The sequence below is a fragment of the Pararge aegeria genome, chromosome 7 (assembly GCF_905163445.1).
Source record: "Pararge aegeria chromosome 7, ilParAegt1.1, whole genome shotgun sequence".
Classification (NCBI taxonomy): domain Eukaryota; kingdom Metazoa; phylum Arthropoda; class Insecta; order Lepidoptera; family Nymphalidae; genus Pararge; species Pararge aegeria.
Genome location: NC_053186.1, coordinates 15,705,248 through 15,730,259, shown reverse-complemented (window position 1 = coordinate 15,730,259; position 25,012 = coordinate 15,705,248). Strand labels below are relative to the sequence as shown.

The 25,012-nt window shown below is 35.9% G+C and overlaps 1 protein-coding gene across 1 annotated transcript in view; it reads left to right on the top strand.

Annotated features, from left to right (window-relative positions):
- The window catches only part of LOC120625169 (carbonic anhydrase-related protein 10), a 101,175-nt gene that overhangs the window by 50,807 nt on the left and 25,356 nt on the right, over window positions 1–25,012 (top strand). Inside the window, exons 2-3 of the mRNA XM_039892147.1 lie at window positions 20,875–20,971; window positions 22,099–22,146. Of these exons, the coding sequence (XP_039748081.1) occupies window positions 20,923–20,971; window positions 22,099–22,146 (97 nt within the window). The 5' untranslated portion in view covers window positions 20,875–20,922. The remainder of the gene's footprint in view (window positions 1–20,874; window positions 20,972–22,098; window positions 22,147–25,012) is intronic.

The window sequence follows — 25,012 nt, the reverse complement described above, 5'->3', positions numbered from 1 at the left end:
ATATAGTATTTACGTATACAAAATCGCCTCTCGTCTTGAGCACGTCTCGTTGCCTGGAAGAGACCGCTATGTAGCGATAAGACCGCCAAATTTTATATATCGTGGTTTTTTATAATTGTTCCTGTATTTTTATGCGGTGTACAATAAAAGTGTATTCATTCATTCATAAAACCATTAATCAGTCATCTTAGTACTTTGGGGCTAGACGACTATGTGTGTATGTCTTATTGTCTTAGTATATTTATTTATTTTAAACCCTAAATGACTTACTGACTGATAAAACCAAGGCATATTCTTAACTGCTATTCCTAGAGACATGGAATTTGTAGAGTGTTCTTTATAAAGAGTAGATTTCCACTAAGTAATGCTGCTTCAACCCTCAAGGCGGGTATCAGCAACATTTTATCCGAGCAGCAAATAACTAGAGCTGAAACCCATCAAGCTGCTATAAATTGCATGTCGGCAGGTGGGTGTGTATTTTGATTACCGCAACACCTGCGGTCAGCCTAAAGCGAATCGGTATTCAAAACTCATTGTTATATTATTTCGGATAACTTTCTGCTTGAACTAATATTACCTTTTTGATGTGGACGTGTTGTGGATTCCGATGTGGCTTAAAAACTTTTTGGTTTAGTTTGTGAGATTGTTGATGTTTATAATAATACGACTTGACGGCCGGGTGGCGCAGTGGGCAGCGACCCTGCTTTCTGAGTCCAACGCTGTGGGTTCGATTCCCACAACTGGAAAATGTTTGTGTGATGAACATGAATGTTTTTAAGTGTCTGTGTGTTTATCTGTATATTATAAGTATTTATGTGTATTAAATTCATCAGCTATCTCAGTACCCATAACACAAGCTACGCTTACTTTGGGGCTAGATGGCGATGTGTGTATTGTCGTAGTATATTTATTTATTTATTTTTATTTATTTATTTATAATAAAGTTTTTTACTTTAGGCCTTATAAACTCATACATCAGCTTTATAACATTTACTTATAAAAAAAATCTAAAACGAAATGAGCCCATCAAAAGGGGTAGATACCAGTGCACCCACCAGCTTCAGTAGGTGCAAGGGTAATTCAGACAAGTACTTAGTAATTTTCTACAATAAAAAAATATATTCATCAGTCATCTTAGTTACCATAACACAAGCTACACTTACTTTGGGGCTAGATGGCGATGTGTGTGGTGTAGTTAACTTATTTATATTTCTGATTAAATAAATAGTTACAAAGAAAAAATGACACAATAACTCAAATTTGCAGTAAGGGTTTCTTAGTGTCGGTATATATATGGGTCTCAGGGAAAAGAAAAGGCGTCTGCACTGTTCGACTGTCTGCTTTATAATGAATAAATTCAGAGAAATACAAACAAACACACAAGAAACGAACAGAAAACACAGAGAAAGCGAATGACTCAAATGGTTGAGAATGAGCGTTAGAATTACCACCAATTACTTTGGTGCAATAGTCTGTTCTTAAATAGCTGTGGTCTTGTCAAGTTTAATAGTAATATATAAATAGGTAAAACATCCTCAATTGTCCGGCAGATAACTCTACGGAAAGATAAGGCCACCTTTTGCATTCTGCTTCTGTCTTTGTATTGTCTATTTATTTCACTATTTGTAGGGTTGTGTAAAGGATTAAAAAACAACCGACTTTTGACAAAAAAGAACCGACTTTGTAAAAGAATTTTGGAATTAAATAAAAATACATGATATATCTAGGTATTGTATGTTTGAACTATTTCTCGGATTAGAATCGAATGTAGTGCACAAACGGTCTGCGCTCAGCAGAGGTGGTATTGAATTCTACGTAGAACACTGTAGCGAAGTAAATATTGAATGACTTAATTATACGGGATAAGATGCTCCTCTAACGGGAACTTGGATGAGATTACACGTTATTATTGCCGGCCTTGGGATACATCTTAGTAAAAGCTTTTGAATATTGCCTCTTAACAACGTGTACAAATGAAAACAGAAATATAACTTCATAGGTTTTAAGGGTACATTATTTACTGTATCTGAGACTTATCTGTGAAACTGAAACTGAAATAATCTTCCAGTTACAGTTTTATTATACGTATAGATTGATGGATGAACCCAGTGGCGTGCATAGAGGGTATGCACAGGGTATGCAGATGATATAAAATGAAGAAAATCCCCAGTACGAGTTATAAATACTTATGGGTAGGCTTTTTATAACTCTTACAATGCCTATCCTTAAGTTTTTTATAACTCGTACTGGGGATTTTCTTCATTTTATATCATCTGCATACCCTGTGCATACCCTCTATGCACGCCACTTGATGAACCCCACCTGATGATAAGTGGAAAACCATTTCCTATGAACAGAGCAACATTTCATAGGGCATGCAAGGAGCTTGTCCTGCAACATGCCGCCCTGTGTCCATCAATTTGATTCATGTGCCAATTACACCAGCAACTTTCAGACAAGAAAACAGCATTGCAACTATTTTAATTTTTTTGGATCTATTTTTGTAATTTATGTTTATTATTTAAATATAATTTTGTGCACAACCTAAACCTTCTTCCTAACTTCATGTCCGTTGGTAGATTGTCTGAAATAGATCGCTGGTAAGCGATAAGACCGCTCTATGTACCACAACTTTCTTTAAATTGTTTGTTATTTATTTATGTATGGCATACGATAAAGTGTACTTATTTTGATTTGATTTGAATTGATTTCATAAATAAATAAACAAAACCAACCATATTACTATTTTAGCCCAAAAAAGGCGTTCAACTAATATTAATTAATCCAAAATGAGGCTGCAACTCTACTTCATTTTAAAGGCATTAACTAGGTGAAGTAATTAATTCTTATTAACTCGCATAAAACGGTAACGAGAAAGCGTGACTTGTGTGTTTAAGTTAATAATGTTAGATACGCGTTATCATTTTGAGATAAACAATGTAGCATTTTTTTTCGTGGCGAAATCCTCACGGATACCACGACACGGGGAGGCGCGGAGGCTATGTCGGAATCTTATTGACTATAACCCCATGGCGTTCAGACTCGCCGCTTGAAGGTGGAGCCACGGGAACGCTTTCGCCCACAACATTTCTATCCCCATTGACCACTCCAAGGGGAGGCACGGAAGTTATTTAGGTCGGACTTTTACTGACAATGACCGCACGGTGATCCGACTTATCGTTTTGTACATAACCTTTCTTTCATGGGGAAATCTTCATGGGTGCAGAGGTTATGTTCAACTCCTACTGACTATCCCCACGGTGATCCGACTCAAAGTTTGAAGGTGGAAACGCGGGAACGCTTCGCACATAATCTTTCTATCGTGGGGATATGCTCATGGATATCCATATGGAGCATCCTCAGGAGATGTTGACTTTACAATGAATAATTGTTAAGATCCTGAGGATGCTCCGGTTTCGGGGCGAAACGTGCGTAGAGGGTATATTGCCGAAGATCTGTTTGGTGTGGAGTATAAGGATTGAAGAAATTATAAATTACACCACGCAGATTCTCCTGCTTTTCGCGGAGTATAGCAAATTAAGCTAAATTTTGATAATATTTCTTCATGGTTACCTCGCCACTGCGAGGCGCAGAGTTTAGGCCAGACTCGTACTGACTCTAACCTCATGGTGGTGATCTGACTCACCATTTGAAAGCGGAGTCCCGTGACCGCTTTTGCACATAACCTTTCTATTTCGGGGAAATTCTAATGGATACTACGCTACGGGGAGGCTGTGAGTTTATGTCAGACTCTTACTGAATAACCCCAAAGTGCTTAAAGGTGGAGTCACGTGAACAAAAGCGCCACCCAGACGTCAGTCAGATGCGTGCCAGAACAACAGCATGCCAGCCCTATCAAGTATCAACTGTGGGTGATGGACAACACATTTTACTGACTGGTATTAACTTAAGCACATGAGCCGACGGTACTTACCGGTTACTGAAGAGGAGACGAGTTCTCGCAGGGAAATTGTAATGAATAACTGCTCCCACGGGACTGCAATGATGTTATGTCTAATTTTGACCAACTAAATCCTCATGTGATGGTGAGTTTTTACGTGATCAGAAACAAAGAGATCCGTTGAAGAACTAGTGTTATCGCCATAGCTGATCGAGTCGCAAAGATGAAGTAGCAATGGGTGGGGCACGTAGCTCGGAAAGCGATGAACGATCGAACGGTGAACGATGGGGTCTCGAGGTGCTGGAATAGCGACCTCGCACCGGTATATGCAGCGTTCGACCCCGACGAGGTGGGCAGACGACCTGAACTTTGGAAAGACTGACAAAAGACCGATGTCCAACAGTTGACGTCCAACTAGCTCGATTACCATTATTGCGTAAATTGTGCCAAAAAGCCACGGAAAACAAAGATCCTTAACACGGAATTTCGGTCCTCTTTAAACGTTTTTCGCATTTGGTCGGTTTTTGCGAACAACATGTCATCCGGTCGACACCATTTAATTTCCTTATTGTAACAAACAGACGCGCTGTTAATTTTTTGTGTTACATTACTTAATGGACTGTTATGTTTTAATACGGTCGGATTAGGAAACATTTGGTTAAATGAAATATCGGTATGTTTTCTACCGTTTTGTTAAATCTAAGAATATTTTTAAAACTTTTAACGGATGGCTTATGCCCGTTTCTACTAAACTTAGGAATCACCTTAATCATGACCTCTGAGTGATTTGGATCATTCCTAGAGAAATATAACGTTACACGAACTCTTATGTGATATCTGACGACGTTAGGCGCCGTCTTAAATTACGACACCGATTCGGCGGATCGTAAAGTTGACAGATGTAATAAATATAAAGTAGGTTTTTTTAATAACCCTAAATCCATACGAAAAATGAAAAATATGATTATACAAACACTAAATACCACACCATGTGGCAAGAACCATAGACAAGTTAGGTTATATCAGTTGCCTAATGAAAATCGATAAGTGATAGTTAAATTTATGCCTAGAAATGTACTTTGATTAGGCGTTACTTACATAGGCATTGTCTTGTTCCTCGTTAGTGAAAACGGGTATTAGTTTCGTATCGGCTCAAGTTAGTTAGTTTACATACATTATAATTCATTTTAATTGCTTTTTATTCATAAAGAAATTTTAACTTTAGATAACTTCTTGTTTTCTCAATTCCCAATTCCTATGCATTTGTTTAATCGAGATTACTTACTATCACGACGAGCTACTTTTTGTAGCTTATGTTCTATTCCAGAATCAGGCCAGGGATAAGAGAATAATACAGTAACGTATTTCATACTATATGGCGCTACATTCGCTATAAGACTGTTATAAAAGGCATATACTAATTTCGGCATCGGCGATAGGAAATCTGAAGCTTACCTAATTGGTAAAAAGCATTCAGTTCGCAATTGTTAGAGAGTCCCAGATTCTAATCCTGTCGGTTTCAAAAAGTTTTATATGCATTTAAATAATTGATAATTCCTCCACGTTTAGGTAAAAACACTAATAAAAAAATAGGTATTCAAATCCAAATTTCCACGCATACGAAGTCACGGGCACCTGTAACAACTAGTTTAATATAAGTAATTTCGATAAAGGGCTCAAGAAATCGGGCGGTGAATCGAAAAATTCCTGAAAGCCACAGTGTATGGAACACAATAATATCTGAAGTTTAATACCATTAAGTCGGCTGTGACGCTAAACAAGCGATGACAATGCAGGGTAAATCCACTCAACGAAATTAACTCACTACCCACTTGCTACTGCGTTAGACCGCCTGTTACAACGAAGCGTAACCATCACTGCAAGGCTGGCATGGGCAGGAGACAATTTTCTCATCGTGGAAAGGATAAAAACTTGACGGCCAACTGGCGCAGTGGGCAGCGAACCTGCTTTCTGAGTCCAAGGCCGTGGGTTCGATTCCCACTACTAAAAATGTTTGTGTGATGAACGCAAATGTTTTCAGTGTCTGGGTGTTTATATGTATATTATAAGTATTTATGTATATTATTCATAAAAATATTCATCAGTCATCATAGTGCCCGTAACACAAGCTACGCTTACTTTGGGGCTAGATGGCGATGTGTGTAGTATATTTATTATTATTATTATTAAAAAAGTATCTTCTCCAACAGCATTATCAACTCTCCGAGCACTGGCGCACAGTTGGAAATAATATCCATTACATGTGTAATATAATATACTAGCTATGGCCCGTGACTTCGTCTGCGTTTGATTTTGTTTTTTGTTGTGGCATTCAATTTAGTTGTAGTTCTAAAAAAGTTTAAAGTATTCAGTATCGCTAAGCCTTAAATGGGGGGTTTGCTGCTGTCCGCTGAGGAGTTCTGTCCTCAATCTCCAACCACATTGATCAGATCTACACAATGTTTGGGCAAAATTAAACACATATTATAACGTCTATGGTACAAAAATAATTATTAAAATCGGTTATAATTTGTCGGAGTTATTACTGGTGATAATCGTCAAAAACTCATCCTCTCTCCCAAAGGAACCGAGCCTAATGTTGTGATAAAAAGTATCATATATTACTTCTAGCACTTCCAAGAATATGTGTACAAAGTTTCATGAAGATCGTGTGAGCAGTTTTCGCGTGAAAGCGTAACAAACAAACTTACATTCATATTTATAATATTAGTAGGGATAGGGATAGGGATATGTGACGCACAGTTGGAAATAATATCCATTACAATATATGCGACCGTAAAAATAGGATGATCTTCCTCCGAGTGTGATCGTGCTCGGGGACCGAGGTCCGAACATTCATTTTTGGAAGTTGTATATATAGGCATTCTTCGTGAACACTTCGCTAGCGCGATGCAGGATTTTTGTGGTGCCATCTAGTTCTGTAATGTAGAGACCGCTACATATACTTATATATATATATATGTGTGTAATAATAAACAGGGGTAAACTTCTCCTATTACTTTTATTATATCCCTCGTCAGGGGATATAATCGGGGAATATAATTTTTGTCTTCTGTTTGTGATAGCCCTGCCTCCAGCATCTACTACCATATTTTACAAAACAAGGAATAGTCAAAAAATTTAAAATACATTGTAGTATTTTAACAACCTTACAGGCGCAGCGGTGAGCGCCGTCGTTTTAAGGGGGAGGAATTTATAGTTTCTGAATTTTCTCTGGTCTGGTATGGTGAGAGGCTTTGGCCGTGGCTAGTTACAAACCCTACCGACAAAGACGTACCGCAAAGCGATTAAGCATTCCGGTATGATGTCGCGTAGAAACCGATTAGGGGTATGGGTTTAATATAACTCCTATACCCCTAACAACTTGAGTTTAGATTGCAATCAAGGGCTAACTTGTAGGGCAATAAAAAAGAAAAAAAGAAAAAAAAGAAGGAAATAACAAATAAATTTATTTATTTCCACTAAAGTGTTTTATTGACACTTTGAGGATACTTGAAGTTACACACAAATAAATATTTTTTAAATAAAAATATGTTTGGTGCGTTTATATACAACTCTATAACTCTATACACTCGCGAGAGTGTATTTTTCCAAAGGAAACTAAAGTTGCGCACGGAGATTATAGGACTTAATACTGAATAAAGTTTTTAGTAAAACATAGGCCAATCAGCTGTCATAAACGTAACGCAGTACGGTACATGTGTCAGAAGGTATGGCGTATACTCATAGTACAATAATAGTTCATAATCATCACCAAATCCCTGGGTAGACTGCTTTCTTCCATGATCCTCATGTACCTTACATGAGGATTTGGAGATCTTGGAAGAAAGCAGCTCCAAGTTCAGAGTACAACTCCACTTCACGGATCCGTAGGTCGTTATCGGCTTCTCGAATTTGTCAACAGTTCTTAAGATGTTTAATTCTTCTTCTCAGTTGGTTCGCTCTTGTCGGAGCGGTCGTGGTCGTCACTTAAGTGTTGCACACAAGCACGCTTGACTATTCGTCGCCATTCCTCTCTGGCAGCTGCCTTTCTTCCACACTCATGATGTTTAATACGCAACGTAAAACTTATAAAGTATTCTTGAACGGCACAACAAATAAGTGTTAACTATTTATATCCAAGAAATCATAGCTATTATAATTTAGTAAAATAATAAATATTTTCACTTTACATAAACTAGTGGACATGCGCGACTTCGTCCGCGAATGAGTCGACTTAAAAAAATAGTCGTATGTCCAATATAAATGATTCTAATTATATATATTAATATGTTTAATATATATAAATAAATTCATGCGTGTTCGATAAAACACGAATAAAATGACATTTTCTAAAAATGAATCCTAGCTTGATCGATTTATCGCCCTCGAACCCCATGTATACTAAATTTCATGAAAATCGTTGGAGCCGATTCCGAGATTCCATTTATATATAAACAAGAATTGCTCGTTTACAGATATAAGATTCCACGACGGTCTAATAGTCCACCACATTCTTTATTTGTGTTTGGTATAGTGGAATCCTGTGGGGGAAGCGAACGTTACAGCGTTCTAGTATGAAGCGACAAATGTATTGGATCTCTTTGAAAGCCATTTATTTGTATATGAAATGCCGAATCCGTGAATATGGTAACGACGATATACTGCAGACTATTTCAAGAGTTAAAAGTCTTTCGACGTTTTCGACAGCCGATTGGCACAGCGGGCAGCGACCATGCTTTCTGAGTTCAAGGCCGTGGGTTCGATTCCCACAACTGGAAAATGTTTCTGTGATGAACATGAACGTCTTTCAGTGTCTGGGTGGTTATCTGTATTTATAAGTATTTATGTATATTATACATAGAATTATTCATCAGTCATCTTAGTACCCATAACACATGCAACGCTTACTTTGGGGCTAGATGGCAATGTGTGTAAAGTCGTAGTAGGTATATCTATTTATTTATTTATTCCTATTCTGGAAAACATCTACGTAAATGTGTTTTCGACAAACTAAACATCATATGTGTTCTATGTTTCTGACTCATAAGTTTTAGTAGTATTAAAGCTTGTCTTGACAGAGCTGCCGCCTGATGCCGTCAAGCAGCATTGTTGCTGACGTTCCAGTCGGAAGGACGTGGTCGTCGGGGTAATTACAGATACATGAGATAAATGTAATTACAGATGGACATAGAGTGGCATATTCGATTCGATCTGGTTAAAACATCTCCTTTCTACCATCGAACTGCGAGGCACCGAAAGAATCTGCACCGTTACGTTGAAATACCATCAACACGTACTAAGTGTTTTGCTTCCTCCTTTATGATCCGCACCGCTAAGTCCTGGAATGCCCTCCCATCTTCCGTCTTCCCATATACTTACATCTGGGTACCTTCGAATCAATAGCGAATAGGCATCTTCTAGGCAAGCGCGCTCCATCATCAATTACCCCCTGGTGTGATTGCAGTCAAGCACTTAATATTAAAAAAAAATAGTTGGAAAATCCAAAAGTGCACGCAAGTCATCAATTGAGATTATTTGTAAAAAATAATTAAACTACATCTATTTATACCGTGAAAAGTAATAGGCTTCTATTTCTCAAAATACTGAAACCTATAAAAAAATAATAATATATTAAGATATAGAATATATAAGATAAGTGAAGTATTCACTCGTTATCGTGACCACAAGATACGGGATCCGCACATACAGACACACGGACGTCCAAGACAGAACTTTTTTAAACAATTTTTTAATTAGTTTAAATAACAAAAAGAGTTTTAAAAATATCATCAGTATTAAAATAGTGTTTTTCCTCAACATTTGTCTATTTATATTCACTTATAAAAGCAATAAAGAATAAAAAACATGACATTTTAAGTTGGAGAATCACTCGGTGTGCGTAAACTGAAAGTAATACCCACCTCAACGCTTCGCTTATGAGGCGTGCAAAACATAGCTGGCCGTGTTCCTTGCATGTCCTGCGAAGTGTTAGTCTGTTTACAGGCGATCGTTTTCCACGTACTATGGTGGACCATCTACTTGGTCTTTACTTCTTTATTATCATTTCAATTCTACTTCATTACTACTTTAGTAATTTAATAGCAATAACATAGCTCATACGATTAATTAATACTAATATTAAACAAGCAAAAAGTGTGTTTGTTTGTTTGTTTGTTAGACTCAACAGTTGAAGCAATCTTCGTGAAATTTGGCACATGTTTTAGAATTACTATTATAATAGGATAAATTCCGAAATAATTATCCCGGAAAAGCTACTGGTGAAACCGGGATTTATTAACACACATAAACATGGCTTGACTGCTTAACTTATCTTGGATTTTGCATAGAAATGGTTTGCATCAGGGATAAAATGTAGGATACATTTTATCCCGGAAAAAAAAAGGATTAAACATCGCTAAAATTGCCGTTATCATAGATTATGATTTAACATGTATTCCTACAATGTTTTATGCAAACAAAAAAATTGAATTGAATTGTAGGTTATCTTTAAATAATTTTTATTAATACCTTCAACAAGTCCGATAAATTCAGATTTTTTGGAATATTAATTTAATAACAAGTATTTGTATTACGTCACGGTGTGACAGTCAACCATATGTTTTATTTGTATTTCGTAAAGGGGAATCCGATACTGCTCTAGTACTAAGCGACAAATGTATTGGATCGCTATGAAATACATTCGCGTGTATGAAAACTCCATTGTATATATTGCTTATAGTAAGAGATTTGCAGATTATTTTAGTGGCAGATAGGATAAGGCTATCAACAGCAGAGGCGGTCGTTTTTATGATTTACTCTCTAATGTAAAAGTATATGTGTGTATTTTAAGTAAAATGGGGTCACAGATTATCATGGCAACATTGAAAAAGTCATAATTATAGATAATTATAAAATGATAATTTACAAAAACACAAGGTAAACAAAGTACCTACATGCGACTTCAAAGTGAAGCACGATTAGTGAAGGACATAAATTCTTCTTTAGTTACATTATAAGAAAACTGAAATGTCCATTATTTTGAAATAATGATCATATTGCTAAATCAAGTGTACGTAGCGTTAATTTAATGGGTGGTGTAACAAAGGTTTTTCGAACGAGGCCGAAATATAGGTTTAAAAGAGTTAAGCTGGCAACTCTTATAGCAACTCTATAATTCAGGTAAATCTCCTTGTAGTTTACATTTCAAAATAAAACAACATTTGATAAAATTAAACGCATTAAAGCCATGCATTATGCCCTACTTACATGGTTCCAGTTGTTTAATCCATGGATTGTCGTTTATCTAACTTACATGCTAGCTACTGGCTCCAAGCTGAACCACGTTTTTGTTGGTTTTCAATTTATTTTGCTGATGAAACATCATCTACAAGATACAAAAAGTTATATCTATGCAAAATGTTGTCCAGATCGGCTATTTTTATGAAACCGGCTATTTTACATGGGTATTTAAACTGAATATCTCCATCTACGTGTTGCAAGCTATTAAAATCAAGAGCAACATATGAACAGACTACAATGTGATAGGCTTTTGCATTTAAACCGAAATAAGTATGAATCCATAAAGTGTAAACTAGGCATTACTGAGAATTTCGAATGATGTTGAAATTCCGTGAAATTCAATTAAAATGTTTAATGAAAAGTTACTCGATAATTTATTACATTAGCAAACGTTTCAATACATTCGGAACTGCAAATGTTGAATGATTTAACGGCGGCGCTCAGCGGGCGTATTGTTGTAAAACTAACTCTGAAGACATGAGTCATTTTACCCTTTTTTTCTACTTCACCACTTCCTTTATTAATTCAGAATTATAATTTCCGAAACTTTTTTGTCGACCTCCCTTTTTTTCTTTTTTTTAACAGAGCAATGCCCGTGTGCATATGTGGGACTTGCACCCACTAAAAACTCTATCTGTTCCTCGACATATCTTTAACTGAGACTACGATTCACTTGCGTATCCACTGCACTCTCGCCAAGTATTCGAACCCTATTGAATGGCGGGTCCCATCGTCGATGGCCTGGTCACTGCCGAATCCTCCAGGTAGGCGCACGCTTCACGGCACGCCTTCTCAGGCCTGTCAATAGTCGGGTGACAAACTTTTTTCGACCTCCCGAAGGCGTACTTGTCTCATAAATGGGAGGTCTTGGGTTCGACCGCCACTAGAAGCAATTTGGGAATTTCTTAATCCAAATTTTTCTCTGGTCTCGGAGGATTTAACCACCGACGTCCCATCAGTCACGAAATGTCCTACAAAAGGTGAGATTACAGTCAAAGACGAGGCTAAGCAATGGATCAAACGGATCCCGTGGAATTCCTCGACAGAAATATCAATACATAAAACAAATATGATGTTCGCCTACGTCCGAACAAAACAAGTTAATTAAATATAATTTTCATTTGTATCATGGGTTTCCCTGAAACTATAATTTTAACGGAAATAACTAAACTACTATATAATAAGTTTTCTGTCATTATCAAAATTTTAGTTAACCATAAAGACGATAGTACTCCTAATACTAAGAAAATCCTCCTCAAATAAAGGAGTATAAACACATGAGTATGTTTGTGCACACCCTTGTCCGAATGATTCCAACAAGTCTGGCAACAAACTATGCGGCGCCGAGAAGTCGCGACGCCCCGTGCCGTCTTCTCCCATAAAATATTAGACACTGTATTAGTAGGGTTACAATTTCACAACTTTCTGTTTAAAAACTCTTATAACCTAAAAATCGAATTATAAACTTCAAAATGCGCTTATGTTGACATCCTCACTAATATTATAAAGGTGAAAGTCTGTTTGTTTGTTAATTTGTGTCAAACAACCAATCAACCTGATTTTTGGCATAGAGTTAGTTGAACGGTCGGAGTAACATACGCTACTTTTTTTTTTATTCCACTACAAGTTAGCCCTTGACTGCAAGCTCACCTGGCGGTAGGTGATGATGCAGTGTAAGATGGTAGCGAGCTAACCTGTTAAGGAGTATGGTAGTCATACCCCTAATTAGTCTCTACACGACATCGCACCGTACGTAATTAGTCTAATAAATATAATAATAATAAAAAATCATCATCATCATCATCACCATCTCAACCAATTGACGTCCACTGCTGGACATAGGTCTTTTGTAGCGAGTTCCACAATACACGTGATCAAATCAGAAATGAGGAGATCCGTAGAAGAACTAGAGTTACCGACATAGCTCAGCGAGTTGCGAAGCTGAAGTGGCAATGGACGGGGCACATAGCTCGGAGAACCGATGGACGTTGGGGTCTTAAGGTGCTGGAATGGCGTCCCGCACCGGTAAACGCAGCGTAGGTCGGCCCCAAACAAGGTGGACAGATAACATCAGGCGAGTAGCTCGGAGCCGTTGGAGGCAAGCAGCCCAGGACCGTGCATTGTGGAACTCCCTAATAAAAAATTAATAAATAAATATACTACGACAATACACACATCGCCATCTAGTCCCAAAGTAAGCGTAGCTTGTGTTATGGATACTAAGATAACTGATGAATATTTTTTTATGAATAATAAACTTAAATACTTATAATATATAGATAAACACCCTATTGTCAGTTATAGTTAAAAAATTCAAAATACAAATTCATTTATTTCAAGTAGGCCTAATATAAGCACTTTTGAACCGTCAAGTCTGTCTGTGTGTAGTGACTCTACCACCGGTTCGGAAGCCAGTTTCTACCGAGAAGAAGCCGGCAAGAAACTCAGCAGTTGCTCTTTTCCAATATCAACAATTTACATTTTTCCTTTTTTGACATTCATTTTTCTATCTTGTGAGAGATGAAAGTTACACCCTAGTGTTGACAAATATTGTCCAGTTGTGGGAATCGAACCCACGGCCTTGGACTCAGAAAGCAGGGTCGCTGCCCTCTGCGCCAATCGGCCGTCAAAATAATGTAATGACTTGCATGAGTTGCATAAATAGCTATTATCTACTATTCCACTTAAAAAAATTGAGCAACATGCGAATCTTCATAAACTCATGGTAGGAATAGTACAGAAAAAGGATAACGCTTATACAGCTAAATATATGGTATATATGTGGAAGCCTTTTATTGTACAAGTAGTACAATAAAAGGCTGAGGACGATAATTAGATCAAGAAGAAATGAATAACTCTCATAAATTAACCAAAACATCTTATCGAAGTACAAAATAAATAACAATAACGTAACGAGCCTGTTTGCACCATTATACCTACCGAAGTTTACATTCGAAACCATTAATAGTCTGAAAATTACAAGCGAGTTATCAGTACATAGATACACCCACTTCCGGCGAAGAACGAGCTTTGTCTTCGAACCTCTGTTCGCATCCGGTTTGACTGCACGCCTTTAACGACTTCGGCTAGGGCTGCCACCCGTACTCTTTGATAATGTGCATGAATAAATGATTTTAATTTATAAATGTTTTTCTACACGTTACTTACGAGCTATTTATTTATTTGTTACTACCAAATGCTACCTATTAGTGCCATTCCAATTTCATTACCTATTTCACTCGTTTGAGGGTAGATAATCAAAAACTGTATAACACTTCTTTTTTATTCTTTCAACCAAAAGCCCCAAGACCAAAAGCCAAGTTGGATAGATAGTTTTTGAAAAATAACAGATAGTCACTTTTTTAAACCACGAAACCGAATATAAGGAATATTCTCTCGAAGATTAAATTGTCTACGTACAGCTGGTTGCACTAATGGTTCTATATAAGCCAGGCTTAAAGCCTTTTAAGTTAAAGATATTGTTGGGACTGGTGCTTAAACTACGAGGTCAAAACTATTGCAAAGAAAAATAACAGCTTAACTAAAATGTTGTTAACAGCAGAACGATGACCATTTAGCGTTTAACACTGAGTTCGTGCGCTGGTTAATCCTCTTTTCTAAAATACAGGCTACTTACGTCAGTTTTACTGAAGTGTAAATCTTTGAATATGATTAGTAACGATTAGCAGTAAAAAATTTGAAGAAATTGTAAATTTATTTATCTTTTGATAATAACTCCACCTACTTGGATTAAAAAAACGTGTTGTCCTTAAAACAAAACCAGACAGCGTAACTTTTTAGCTCAAACATAAAAGTAGCAACCCTAACTTGACTTGATGGGTGACCATCAAGCAATTTCCAACCGTAAATACCTTAGTACTTAAGAATCACTTTCTAATGCCATAGTGGTGTTAAGATTTATGCCTTTACTAATGTACAATACTTTTCTGTTATGCAAAAGTATTTAATGACCCATTCGTTATGTTGTTATGGTGTTTTTGCTTTTTATTATTCTTTACTCCCATGCTTTCAGCCTATATTATAATCTATTCACATAGATTTTTAAGAGGGGTTCTGCTGAAATAAGCGACGCGTTAAGGCTTTATTAAAGCTGTTACGACAAATCGCAATCTTAATATAGGTTTAGGTTTAAAGACATTTATTCCCATAAAAACACCTAAGTCACTTACATAGGTAACTTAATTTTCTATAATAAATTAATACACTTCGCCATTAGACTAAACTAAATTAAACTTTACTTTGTTTTTTTAATCTTTAAAATTATTGGTATTACTTCATATATATAAGAAGCTAATTTAGCTTTGAATACATTGAACGAGTTTACATTTTTTATAGGTATAGGTATTTATTATAAAATTTGGCGCCTTCAATATGAAGAATTTATTTGTCGTTTATAAACAGAAAAAATGATGAGTTTGTTAAATTATAATCACCATTGTCAACCCATGAAACCATGAACCATGAACCCCTACAGGTCATGGGTCTCCTCTCGGAATAAGAAGGATTTAGCCCACCACGCAGGCCAAGTGCGGATTGGTAGACATCACACCCCTTTAACCACAATACTCTCAAAGGCACGCAGGCTTTTCAACGATGTTGATTGAAATGATGTTGTAGCAAATGATATTTTTTTTTTAATGTTCTTGTACATATAACGATATAGTTTAAATTGTCGTAATTTAAACTTAGCAAGTTTAATTCAATACATAGGACATTACAATTTTCATTATAATTAAAAATTAAATTTTTACAGCAGGAGGTATTAAAGACTAATAGGTATTAAAATATATTGTAATAGTTGTTGCCCGCGTCGTTCTCTGGCCTGAACGAGAAATATGCGAAAAAACGTTTTGATCTCTTGCTCTGTGGTAAACTGTGATATATTGCAAAGTCAAAGTCAAAATCAAATATTTATTTATTGAAATAGGCACATAGATGGCACTTTTGATCCGTACATTACATGTAAAATATGACATAGAAGTGAGTGAGTAAAACGAAAGCTACGATGGTTCCAAACGCGCCCTGGTCTAAAAAGAAGCCCACAAACAAACAAACTTAGCCGGTTGTTATTTTTTTTGTTATCACCATCTCAGATTGTCATTTAAAACTATTAAAAAAGCAACCTGGTTAGAGAAACAATTTACACCCAAGCATTTGACGTAGTCCTTAATACTATAACAGGACTTTCTATAAGAGATATGGCATCAAGAGACGTTCAGCCGTTTTGGAGTAATATAGTAACAAACATCCATCCAAACTTTCGTAGTTAAGTTTAATTTTCTACCATTATGTTGTATTAATATGAAGCAGTGATAGCCTAGTGGTTAGGAGTTCGGCTTCATTTTCGGGGGGCCGAGTTCGAATCCCAGCACATAACAAAGTTATGTGCGTTTTTAAGTTATTAAAATATCACTTGATGATGTGTGTATTGTCGTAGTTTATTATTATATATTAGTATATTAAAATATTGTTTTATAGGTCCTTTTTTAACACGTTACTTAAATATTTTTACGAACGAACCGAAATGTAGCGCTAAGTGTAAATAAGGGTAACTCAGGGGATGCAGAACTGCCAAGTATTGCAGACAGTGAGGCGCCCGCCGGACAGACGCCGTGGGGAGCCAAAATTATTTGTATTGAGGGGTTAGGGATGGCTATTTGAAAGATGCAGTGTCTAGCGTTTATATTAAATGCCAGTGTAGGGTTGTCAGTTGTCTTATATTGACGGGCTTCAAAAAAAGGAAGAGGTTCGCTATCCGATTGTATTTTTTTAATTTTTCACACGAGAACTCCAGTACATACGAACTTTTTTGAAAAATTTGATTGTCTCCTCTAAAAATGTCACAAACTCGTTTTAGTAGTTTGGTTTTAAATAAAAATAAAGGTGTTTTTTTTTCAAAAATAATTAACAAACAAAAATGGAAATATAAACCAATCACATTGTGTATAAGAAGCATCCTATATCAAGTGTCAGCGGCACGGTGCGACGGCTTATCAATTCAATCAATTACGGTCGTTGCATGTAATAGTAACAAATATTTGTTTTAATCAGCCTTTTCTAAATCTCAAAATTCAGACATTAATGTTTTATTTGTTCTCCTGTGTACACAAGTTATTTTGATTATTGCTTAGAATTACTCGAAATCGGCCTGTCAATGTTAAATAAAATATAGCTTTGTATTCAATTCATTTTTATAGGTCTAATACGTGGCTGTAATTTTGAAAAATAAATGACTGGCAGTGGTTGAGCCAGGATTCAAATACTTCTTTAAAATCGGTTCAATGGTTTCGGTCAAGGAACCGTTCTGTCTCGACAGATAAACAAACAGATAAACATTCGCATTTATAATTTCGGTAGGGAGGTAATCGGGTGCAGACAGATCGTCGCCCGCCATTCTGACGCCAGGGGGAGTCTAGGAGGGTGAGAAAATTACACCATTTTGTGCGATACACCAGGGCTAAAAACCATGTCTTGTGATAAAATATATCTTATTATATACTGAATTATGTATAGTTATGTTTTCTGTATTAATCTTTTCTGTCGATCAACTTACAAAACATTTTCAATCGTGGCACAAATTAATCTGATGGATGGCGGATATAAAATATAGTATAATAATATATCTTGCTTTTTTGTGTGTAGTTAAGGTTAGGTATTTTTGCCGCAAAGCAGCGTTCCCTTATTCTACCACATGTCACCACAATAACGAACCACCAGATAAGATTTTCAAGGATAAATTAAAACAAAAAAATAGTAGGTTTAATATCGGAGACGAACGCAAAACACTTTACATTCCCGGAAAAAACTCGGACGAAATCGCGGGTAACATCTTGTATACTATAATATATACTACTACTATACTACGACATCGCCATCCAGCCCCAAAGTAAGGCTAACTTGTGTTAGGGGTAGTAAGATGACTGATGAATACTTTTATCAATAATATACATAAATACTTATAATATACAAATAAACACCCAGACCCTGCAAATTCATGTTCATCACACAAAAGTTTTCCAGTTGTGGGGTTCGAACCCACAGCCTCAACTCAGAAAGGGTCGCTGCCCACTGCGCCAATCGGCCGCAAGGTTTTTTGAAGAATAAAAGAAAAGTACCAAAAAAAGCAAAACAATTGTAATTTATCACAAAGTACAAAAACCTTCCAAAAAGCATTTAAGGCCTAAGTACACAGATAAGCCAACTATCGTTGGCAGCAAGGCTCATAAAGCAGGGACCCTCAGAAGCAAGGCCCTTAAGACAGGGGAAATTACCCCGTTATCTCGAGTACCGCAATCTGCAAGATACCAGAAATGTTAGATAATAATTGCTGTTTGGAACCTTCGAAGAAAAAATAAGGGTTTCTTTTGTCTGTATCTGTTTGTGGCATTGTAGCTACCAAACAAATCGGTCAATTTTAATGCGGTTTAACTATCTTTTGACAGTTTAACTGGTGGAGATGTTTGTTATCTGTAATTTATAAAGTAAAGGTGTTTGAAGGTCACCATCGTTTACCACTTGACCATCCAACTTCTACGGATCCGATTAATTTGAAATTTGGTGAACTGTTACTTTTGGTGGTATCCAAGATGTAATACCCTTGAGCAAATGCTGCAACTTGAAGTAGTCTGCAAAATCCCCATAATAAATAATAGTACGTGCATCAATAAACTTGCTTTGGTAGGTGGCGACGTTAATTTAATCCGTCAGGGGATATAATTTTTATCTCCTGCCTTTGCTAGCCAGGTAGAAACTGTAACTGTATTAGAATGTTTTCATTGAGTAAGTGTTAGATAAATGATAATATAGGTACTAGAAGGAAAACAATTGCTCATTGCGCACGTCATTTTATTAACTCTAGCCGATTTTTTTATAGGTGAATTGTTAGTCCGGACTATTCTAAGCTAAGTTTGGTGCAAATCTGTTCAAGATGGCCGCCGCCACAAAATGGCGGATTACATATTTATTCACAACTCAATCAATATTGGTAACAAATCAAAGGACTTGAAGCAGTATATTCAAAGGGAATGAGGAATATTTGTGTCGGGTGTTTTTACATTTTTATTTTTATCTGAAGCTCATTAATTTAATATTATCTTTAATATTATGCCATTTGCTTTCGCATGTACCTACTAAACTAAATTTTACTAACCTGTCATGTAATGTTAATAAATGTGTTCATTACGATTAAGTCTTAGGCCATTTAACAGTGTTAAATTAATAGTAAGTGTTAAAATAATATTAAAAAAGAGTTAAGATTGGCTTCACGACCATTCATGTTTTGATTATTTTTTAATGTTTTTAAAACTGGCTCATATTTTTATGTGCGTTTAAAACAATTAATATATCACTCGCTTCAACAGTGAAGGAAAACATCGTGAAACTTGCATGCCTGTGAGTTCTCCAAAATGTTCTCAAGGTTGTGTGGAGCCCACCAATCCGCACTGGGCCAGCGTGATGGACTACGGACTTAACCCGACTCACTGAGGGAAGAAACCCGACACGGGTTTCTCTAGTGGGTCGATAATGGGTTGATATGATGATGATGATGTATATATTTACATGTTATATTGACGGACAAAGGGCATAGCGTGTGCAGATATACTTAACCCTAAATCTGTATTAATGCTTCGAAAAAAACTGGGTGCTCCAAATTGATAATAATTCAAGCTGTAGTTAATAAATAATTAAAAGTCAATTAAAAGGCGTAATAAAAATTAGCGATATTTAATATTCATTAAAAATAATTAATACCTCATGCAGGTACAGGGTATTATTATTGTTACATAATTACAGCAGCGCAAATCAACAAGTTGTTATCGGTTAAACTTTTTTATCGATTTCGGCAATTGTTTAACAGTTTACACCCATTTAACACCCATGTGTTAAACTTTCGTAATGAATATTATAGTTCAATATATTTTTTTTATTCCATTATTGATCAAAATAAAGCTTAGTACATAATGGAATACAATGGGCCATCCTTAGAAACGGAACAAATTTCAAATTCATTTACATTGTTGGTAGATAAAATATAGGGACAAACAATCCGCCTTAGATGGCATGTAAAAAATATATATGTTCGTACACTAATTCCTACTTACTATAATAATACTATCCTAAATCAATCGACATTATTAAAATAAGAATAAAATTTAAGACTGATATCAGAATTACAAATATCTAATCTATTATTTTTATTTTATCAGTGTTTTTACCTACACTTGGAGGAATTATCAATTTTATAAATTTAAAATGCATATAAAAATTTTCGGAACCGACAGTATTTGAACCTGCTACTCTCTGGCAATCGCGGCCCGAGCGCTTACTCTAATTTTTATATGCACTTTAAATTTCTAAAATTGATAATTCCTCCAAGTGTAGGTAAAAACACTAATCAAAAATAATAAAATTATAAAACAAGCAATGTGTCATCTCTTGTTTCAAACGTGTCTCATTGTAAGATGAACCTTTGAAAAAGTAGATCGAAACTGCAACGTTTCCTACTAGATGACGCTACAGTCGCCATAAGACTGATGTAAAAGGCATATACTAATTTCGGCATCGACGATAAGAGAGCTGTAGCTTAATAACATGGACTGATTTTTACCGTACATGGACTGATTTTTAACGCTATTCTGATATTGTTCCAGATTTAAGGAGCCAAATGCGGCGAGAAGCGTGACCCAGGCATCACCACGATGCACCAATGTCTGCTTACAGTCACCCTACTGTGTATCGCTGTCAAAGGTTAAATTAATAATATTAACTAATTTCAATCTCTGACCTCCATTTACCAATGGGTTGCTGTCGCTCTGTTTTTGTCTCCAAACGATGAGCCGTCATTTTGTTAACATCCAAGGAGCTAAAATTTAGGTTCAGAATAAAATGTTTGCTTAACATAAGCTTGTCAAACCCAAATAGATTTAAGATTAATGTAGGTAGATGTAGAATAAGCTAGTTTGTAAGGTAGTAATTGTAGACCCACATGAGCTACATAGTCACTTAAGTGACTCAGCTCTTTAAAAGAGATTAAAAAAAAGGAGCTAAAATTTAAATGGTTTTTGTTTAGTAGTAGACCTTTTTGTGACGGAACTCGTCCTGGGACGTGCTATCGCCATTCTTATTTCTGCCGCTAAGCAGCATTGTTGCGATGATGTGGTCGGTCTGAAGGGCGTTGTTGCCGGTGTAATTACAGCAAAATAAGACTTAACACCTACGCTTCAAATTGATGGACACAGGGCGGTATATTGCAAGACGTGCTCCTTGCATGCCCTGTGAAATATTGTCGACTGTCTGTTTCGATCTGTTTATAGGCGACGATTTTCAACTTACCATCAAGTGCTTGTTGTCTAAATTATTACGAACCAAAAAAAGACTATGCCTAATATTAGTTCCGGAGACACTCGTCACTCGTATGTCCCATTTGGCGCTTCAAATGGGGACATAATATATTATGCTGTCATTTGTATACGGAGGGTCAGTCCAAGTAACAGACAGTCCAGTGTGTGAAAATTAAAGTAGTTAACTTCGACATCAAACACGTCTATGTGATGTCGAAGATTGAATGAATTCCTAAAGATAATTAAATTAATAAATAATCATACTACGACACTAAACACATCTCCATCTAGCCCCAAAGAAAGCGTTGCTTGCGTGTTAAAGCTACTAAGATGGCTGATGAATATTTTTATGAATAATATACATAAATACTTAAGATATACAGATAATCGCCCAGACACTGAAAAACATTCAAGTTCATCACGCAAACATTTTCCAGATGTGGGAATTGAACCTTGAACTTAGAAAGCAGGCTGCCCACTGCGCTATTCGTGGGCTGTATTATTTTGTAATTACATAATTATTTTTTGTTTCAGATATATCAGGTAGCTGGGAAGAATGGTGGACCTACGATGGAATATCAGGTGAATTATTTTACTCTATTGATCTCGGACAGAATACTTGTACTGTAGAAATATTTATATGTTTATTAGTTTACAAAAATAGTATTGGAATAGTTAAATATGTTTTTTTTATTTTCTCCAAAGAGTTTGCTTTAGCAGTACGACCTTCTTTGTAAGCAACTCTATGGTTTTTCTTCTTGTTTTCTGCGTTACCTATAAAGTTTGTATTCTACTTCTTTCGATATGTTTCTGTTTTTATTATATTTAATATATGTTAATGTTGTGGTATACAAATAAAGAGTTTAATAAGTTAATAAAAAAGTTATAGGCATGTGCAATTATAGAATACTTAAAATAAATATATACATTAATAATTCCTACTTCTAACTCTTTATATATATTAATAACTAGTATTATATATATTCATAACTAGTATTATATATTTTCATAACTAGTATTAATGAACGTTATTTAAAGCAGCGGTTCTTCTTTCAGCTCTTCTTGACACTATCGCATATTTTGTGACGTCGAAACTACATGGTCTTATGCAATCTTGGTTTTTTATTTTACGACTGACAATCTGTCAAGCGTCTACCCTAGGGTCTGCTTTTGTTTGTAAATATAAAGTCAGTCAGTCTGCCTTATCATCTGAAATTCACAAACTTTTCAAACAAGTTGCCAACTCATTGTCCTTATACAAAACCCATGATTTGACAGCGACAGTGATCATTATGTAAATATTGAATATTTCTCAAACTATCGAGTAAAAAAAAGTCGTTTGTTTTATTTATAAACAAGTACATCCCGAGAGCTTTCCGATATATTTTATTTAACCCTGTATGGCTAATCTTAGAGATGGACAAAGGATAATATTTATCCTGGAAAAACTCCGATCACTTCTTCTTCCCTTGGAAATCTGGATCCCTTTTTATAGAACTAATCTCGGCCACCACTCCTTAATACCTAGGCTAAGTAGATTGTTTAATGAATTTAGTGCTAAAAGTGAGTGTATTGATTTGTTAAACGATACCCTAGGAAAATTTAAAACTTAAATTATTAAAACGTTTGGCACTTCTCTAGAAGGTGACTCGTAATTTGATGATTAGGTACTCCAACTTTGGTTTTTCAGTTCCTTAAATATTAACATTGGTAATGTGAGTTTCTATTTCTGTTTAAATTTTATTATTATGTATATACCTACATATCTTATAATAATGCTTGTATTAAATTGAGTTATCGTACATAGTAACCAGTGCATGCTGTGACTACCTATAAGTGAAATTACGTGTCATTAGTAACCTAAGGCTAGCTTTATTCATAACTCTAATACATGTAATTTTGTTGGTAGTCCTAATAAAAATAAATAAATAAATAAAAGCTGCTGGTAAAACTGAAAAGTTATGGGATTAAAAAAATTGCATTTATTACATGCATTGCTTCATCGCACATCAATATGAAATAGGTTGCAAGATGAAGATGACCATAGAATATACTTTATCCCGGAAAAATAAGAATTTCCTGCGGGATTTATACAAACCCAAATTAACGCGGAAGAAGTCGCGGGCATCAGCTAGTCTAATATTATTCTTAATATCAACTGTAATATCTAAACAAACCAAGTCGTACGCTTCAAATGTAAATAATTTATATGTAATTTATCTATATAAAAAGTCGACCTCTACCATAAAGCGTGGTAATGATACCGAATAATGACCGCGATAGCATCTTAATGATAGTTCGGTCGCCCGTATCATTATATTGAATAGTCTGTGGCTGTATTTTGACGCCGTTCATGTATTATATGCATCCATTGTTACTCTAACTGCCTCGTTGGTCTAGTGGTGTGCATGTTCGACTGCAGTTAACGATCCCTGAATTGGACCATTTGAATAAGTCTTGGGTTTTTCTAACAAGAAATTCTTAGTACAAACCTGAAGTTTGGAAATTGGCAGTGACCCATCTTATATTTTGTTTTTTTTACGTGAGTCATATGGCGGTCTCCACATTGTATAACTAGATGGCGCCACAAAGATCCTGAATCGCGCTTGTCAAGTTCCACATCCTCATCATCATCGCATCAACAAATTACCGGCCCAATACAAAGCACAGGTCTCCCACAATGAGAAGGAGTTAAGGCACGCTGGCCTAGTGCGGATTGGTGGACTCCACACACCTTTGAGAACATTATGTAGAACTCTTAGGCATGCAGGTTTCCTCACGATGTTTTCCTTCACCGTTGAAGCAAGTGATATTTTAATTACTTAAAACGCACATAACTTAGAAAAGTTGGAGGTGCGTGCTGGGATTCGAACTCATTGCCTGATTAGTGTATAGCAATATTTGTAATTTTATCACGCAATCAGTGATTGTTCAGATTTATCCTAAAGGACCGATCTGTTACTTATGTATACATATTCTAATCGACAGTCCAAGGTCTCAGTAATTGATGAATGAGTATTTTGCAACAATTTAGACAATTTGTGCGGTTCTTTGTTCAGTCTGCACGCTGGATAGAAAAACGTTATATACCTATCTTATCTTTTATCTTTAAACGAGCAATTCTTGTATATATATATAATTGGAATCTCGGAATCGGCTCCAACGATTTTCATGGAATTTAGTGTACAGGGGGTTTCGGGGGCGATAAATCGACCTAGCTAGGATACATTTTTAGAAAATGTCATTTTATTCGTGTTTTCCGGTAATAACCGATTTGGTGTAGACGAAGTTGCACGTGTCAGCTAGTAATAGAATAGTTTAAGAATAGCATTAAACGATAAGGTATATTTTTTTATATACAGTAATAATTGTCGGGTCAAAGAGATGGCCCACCTGATGATAAGCGGAAAACTATTATCTACAAAGCAATACTTCGCAGGGGATGCAA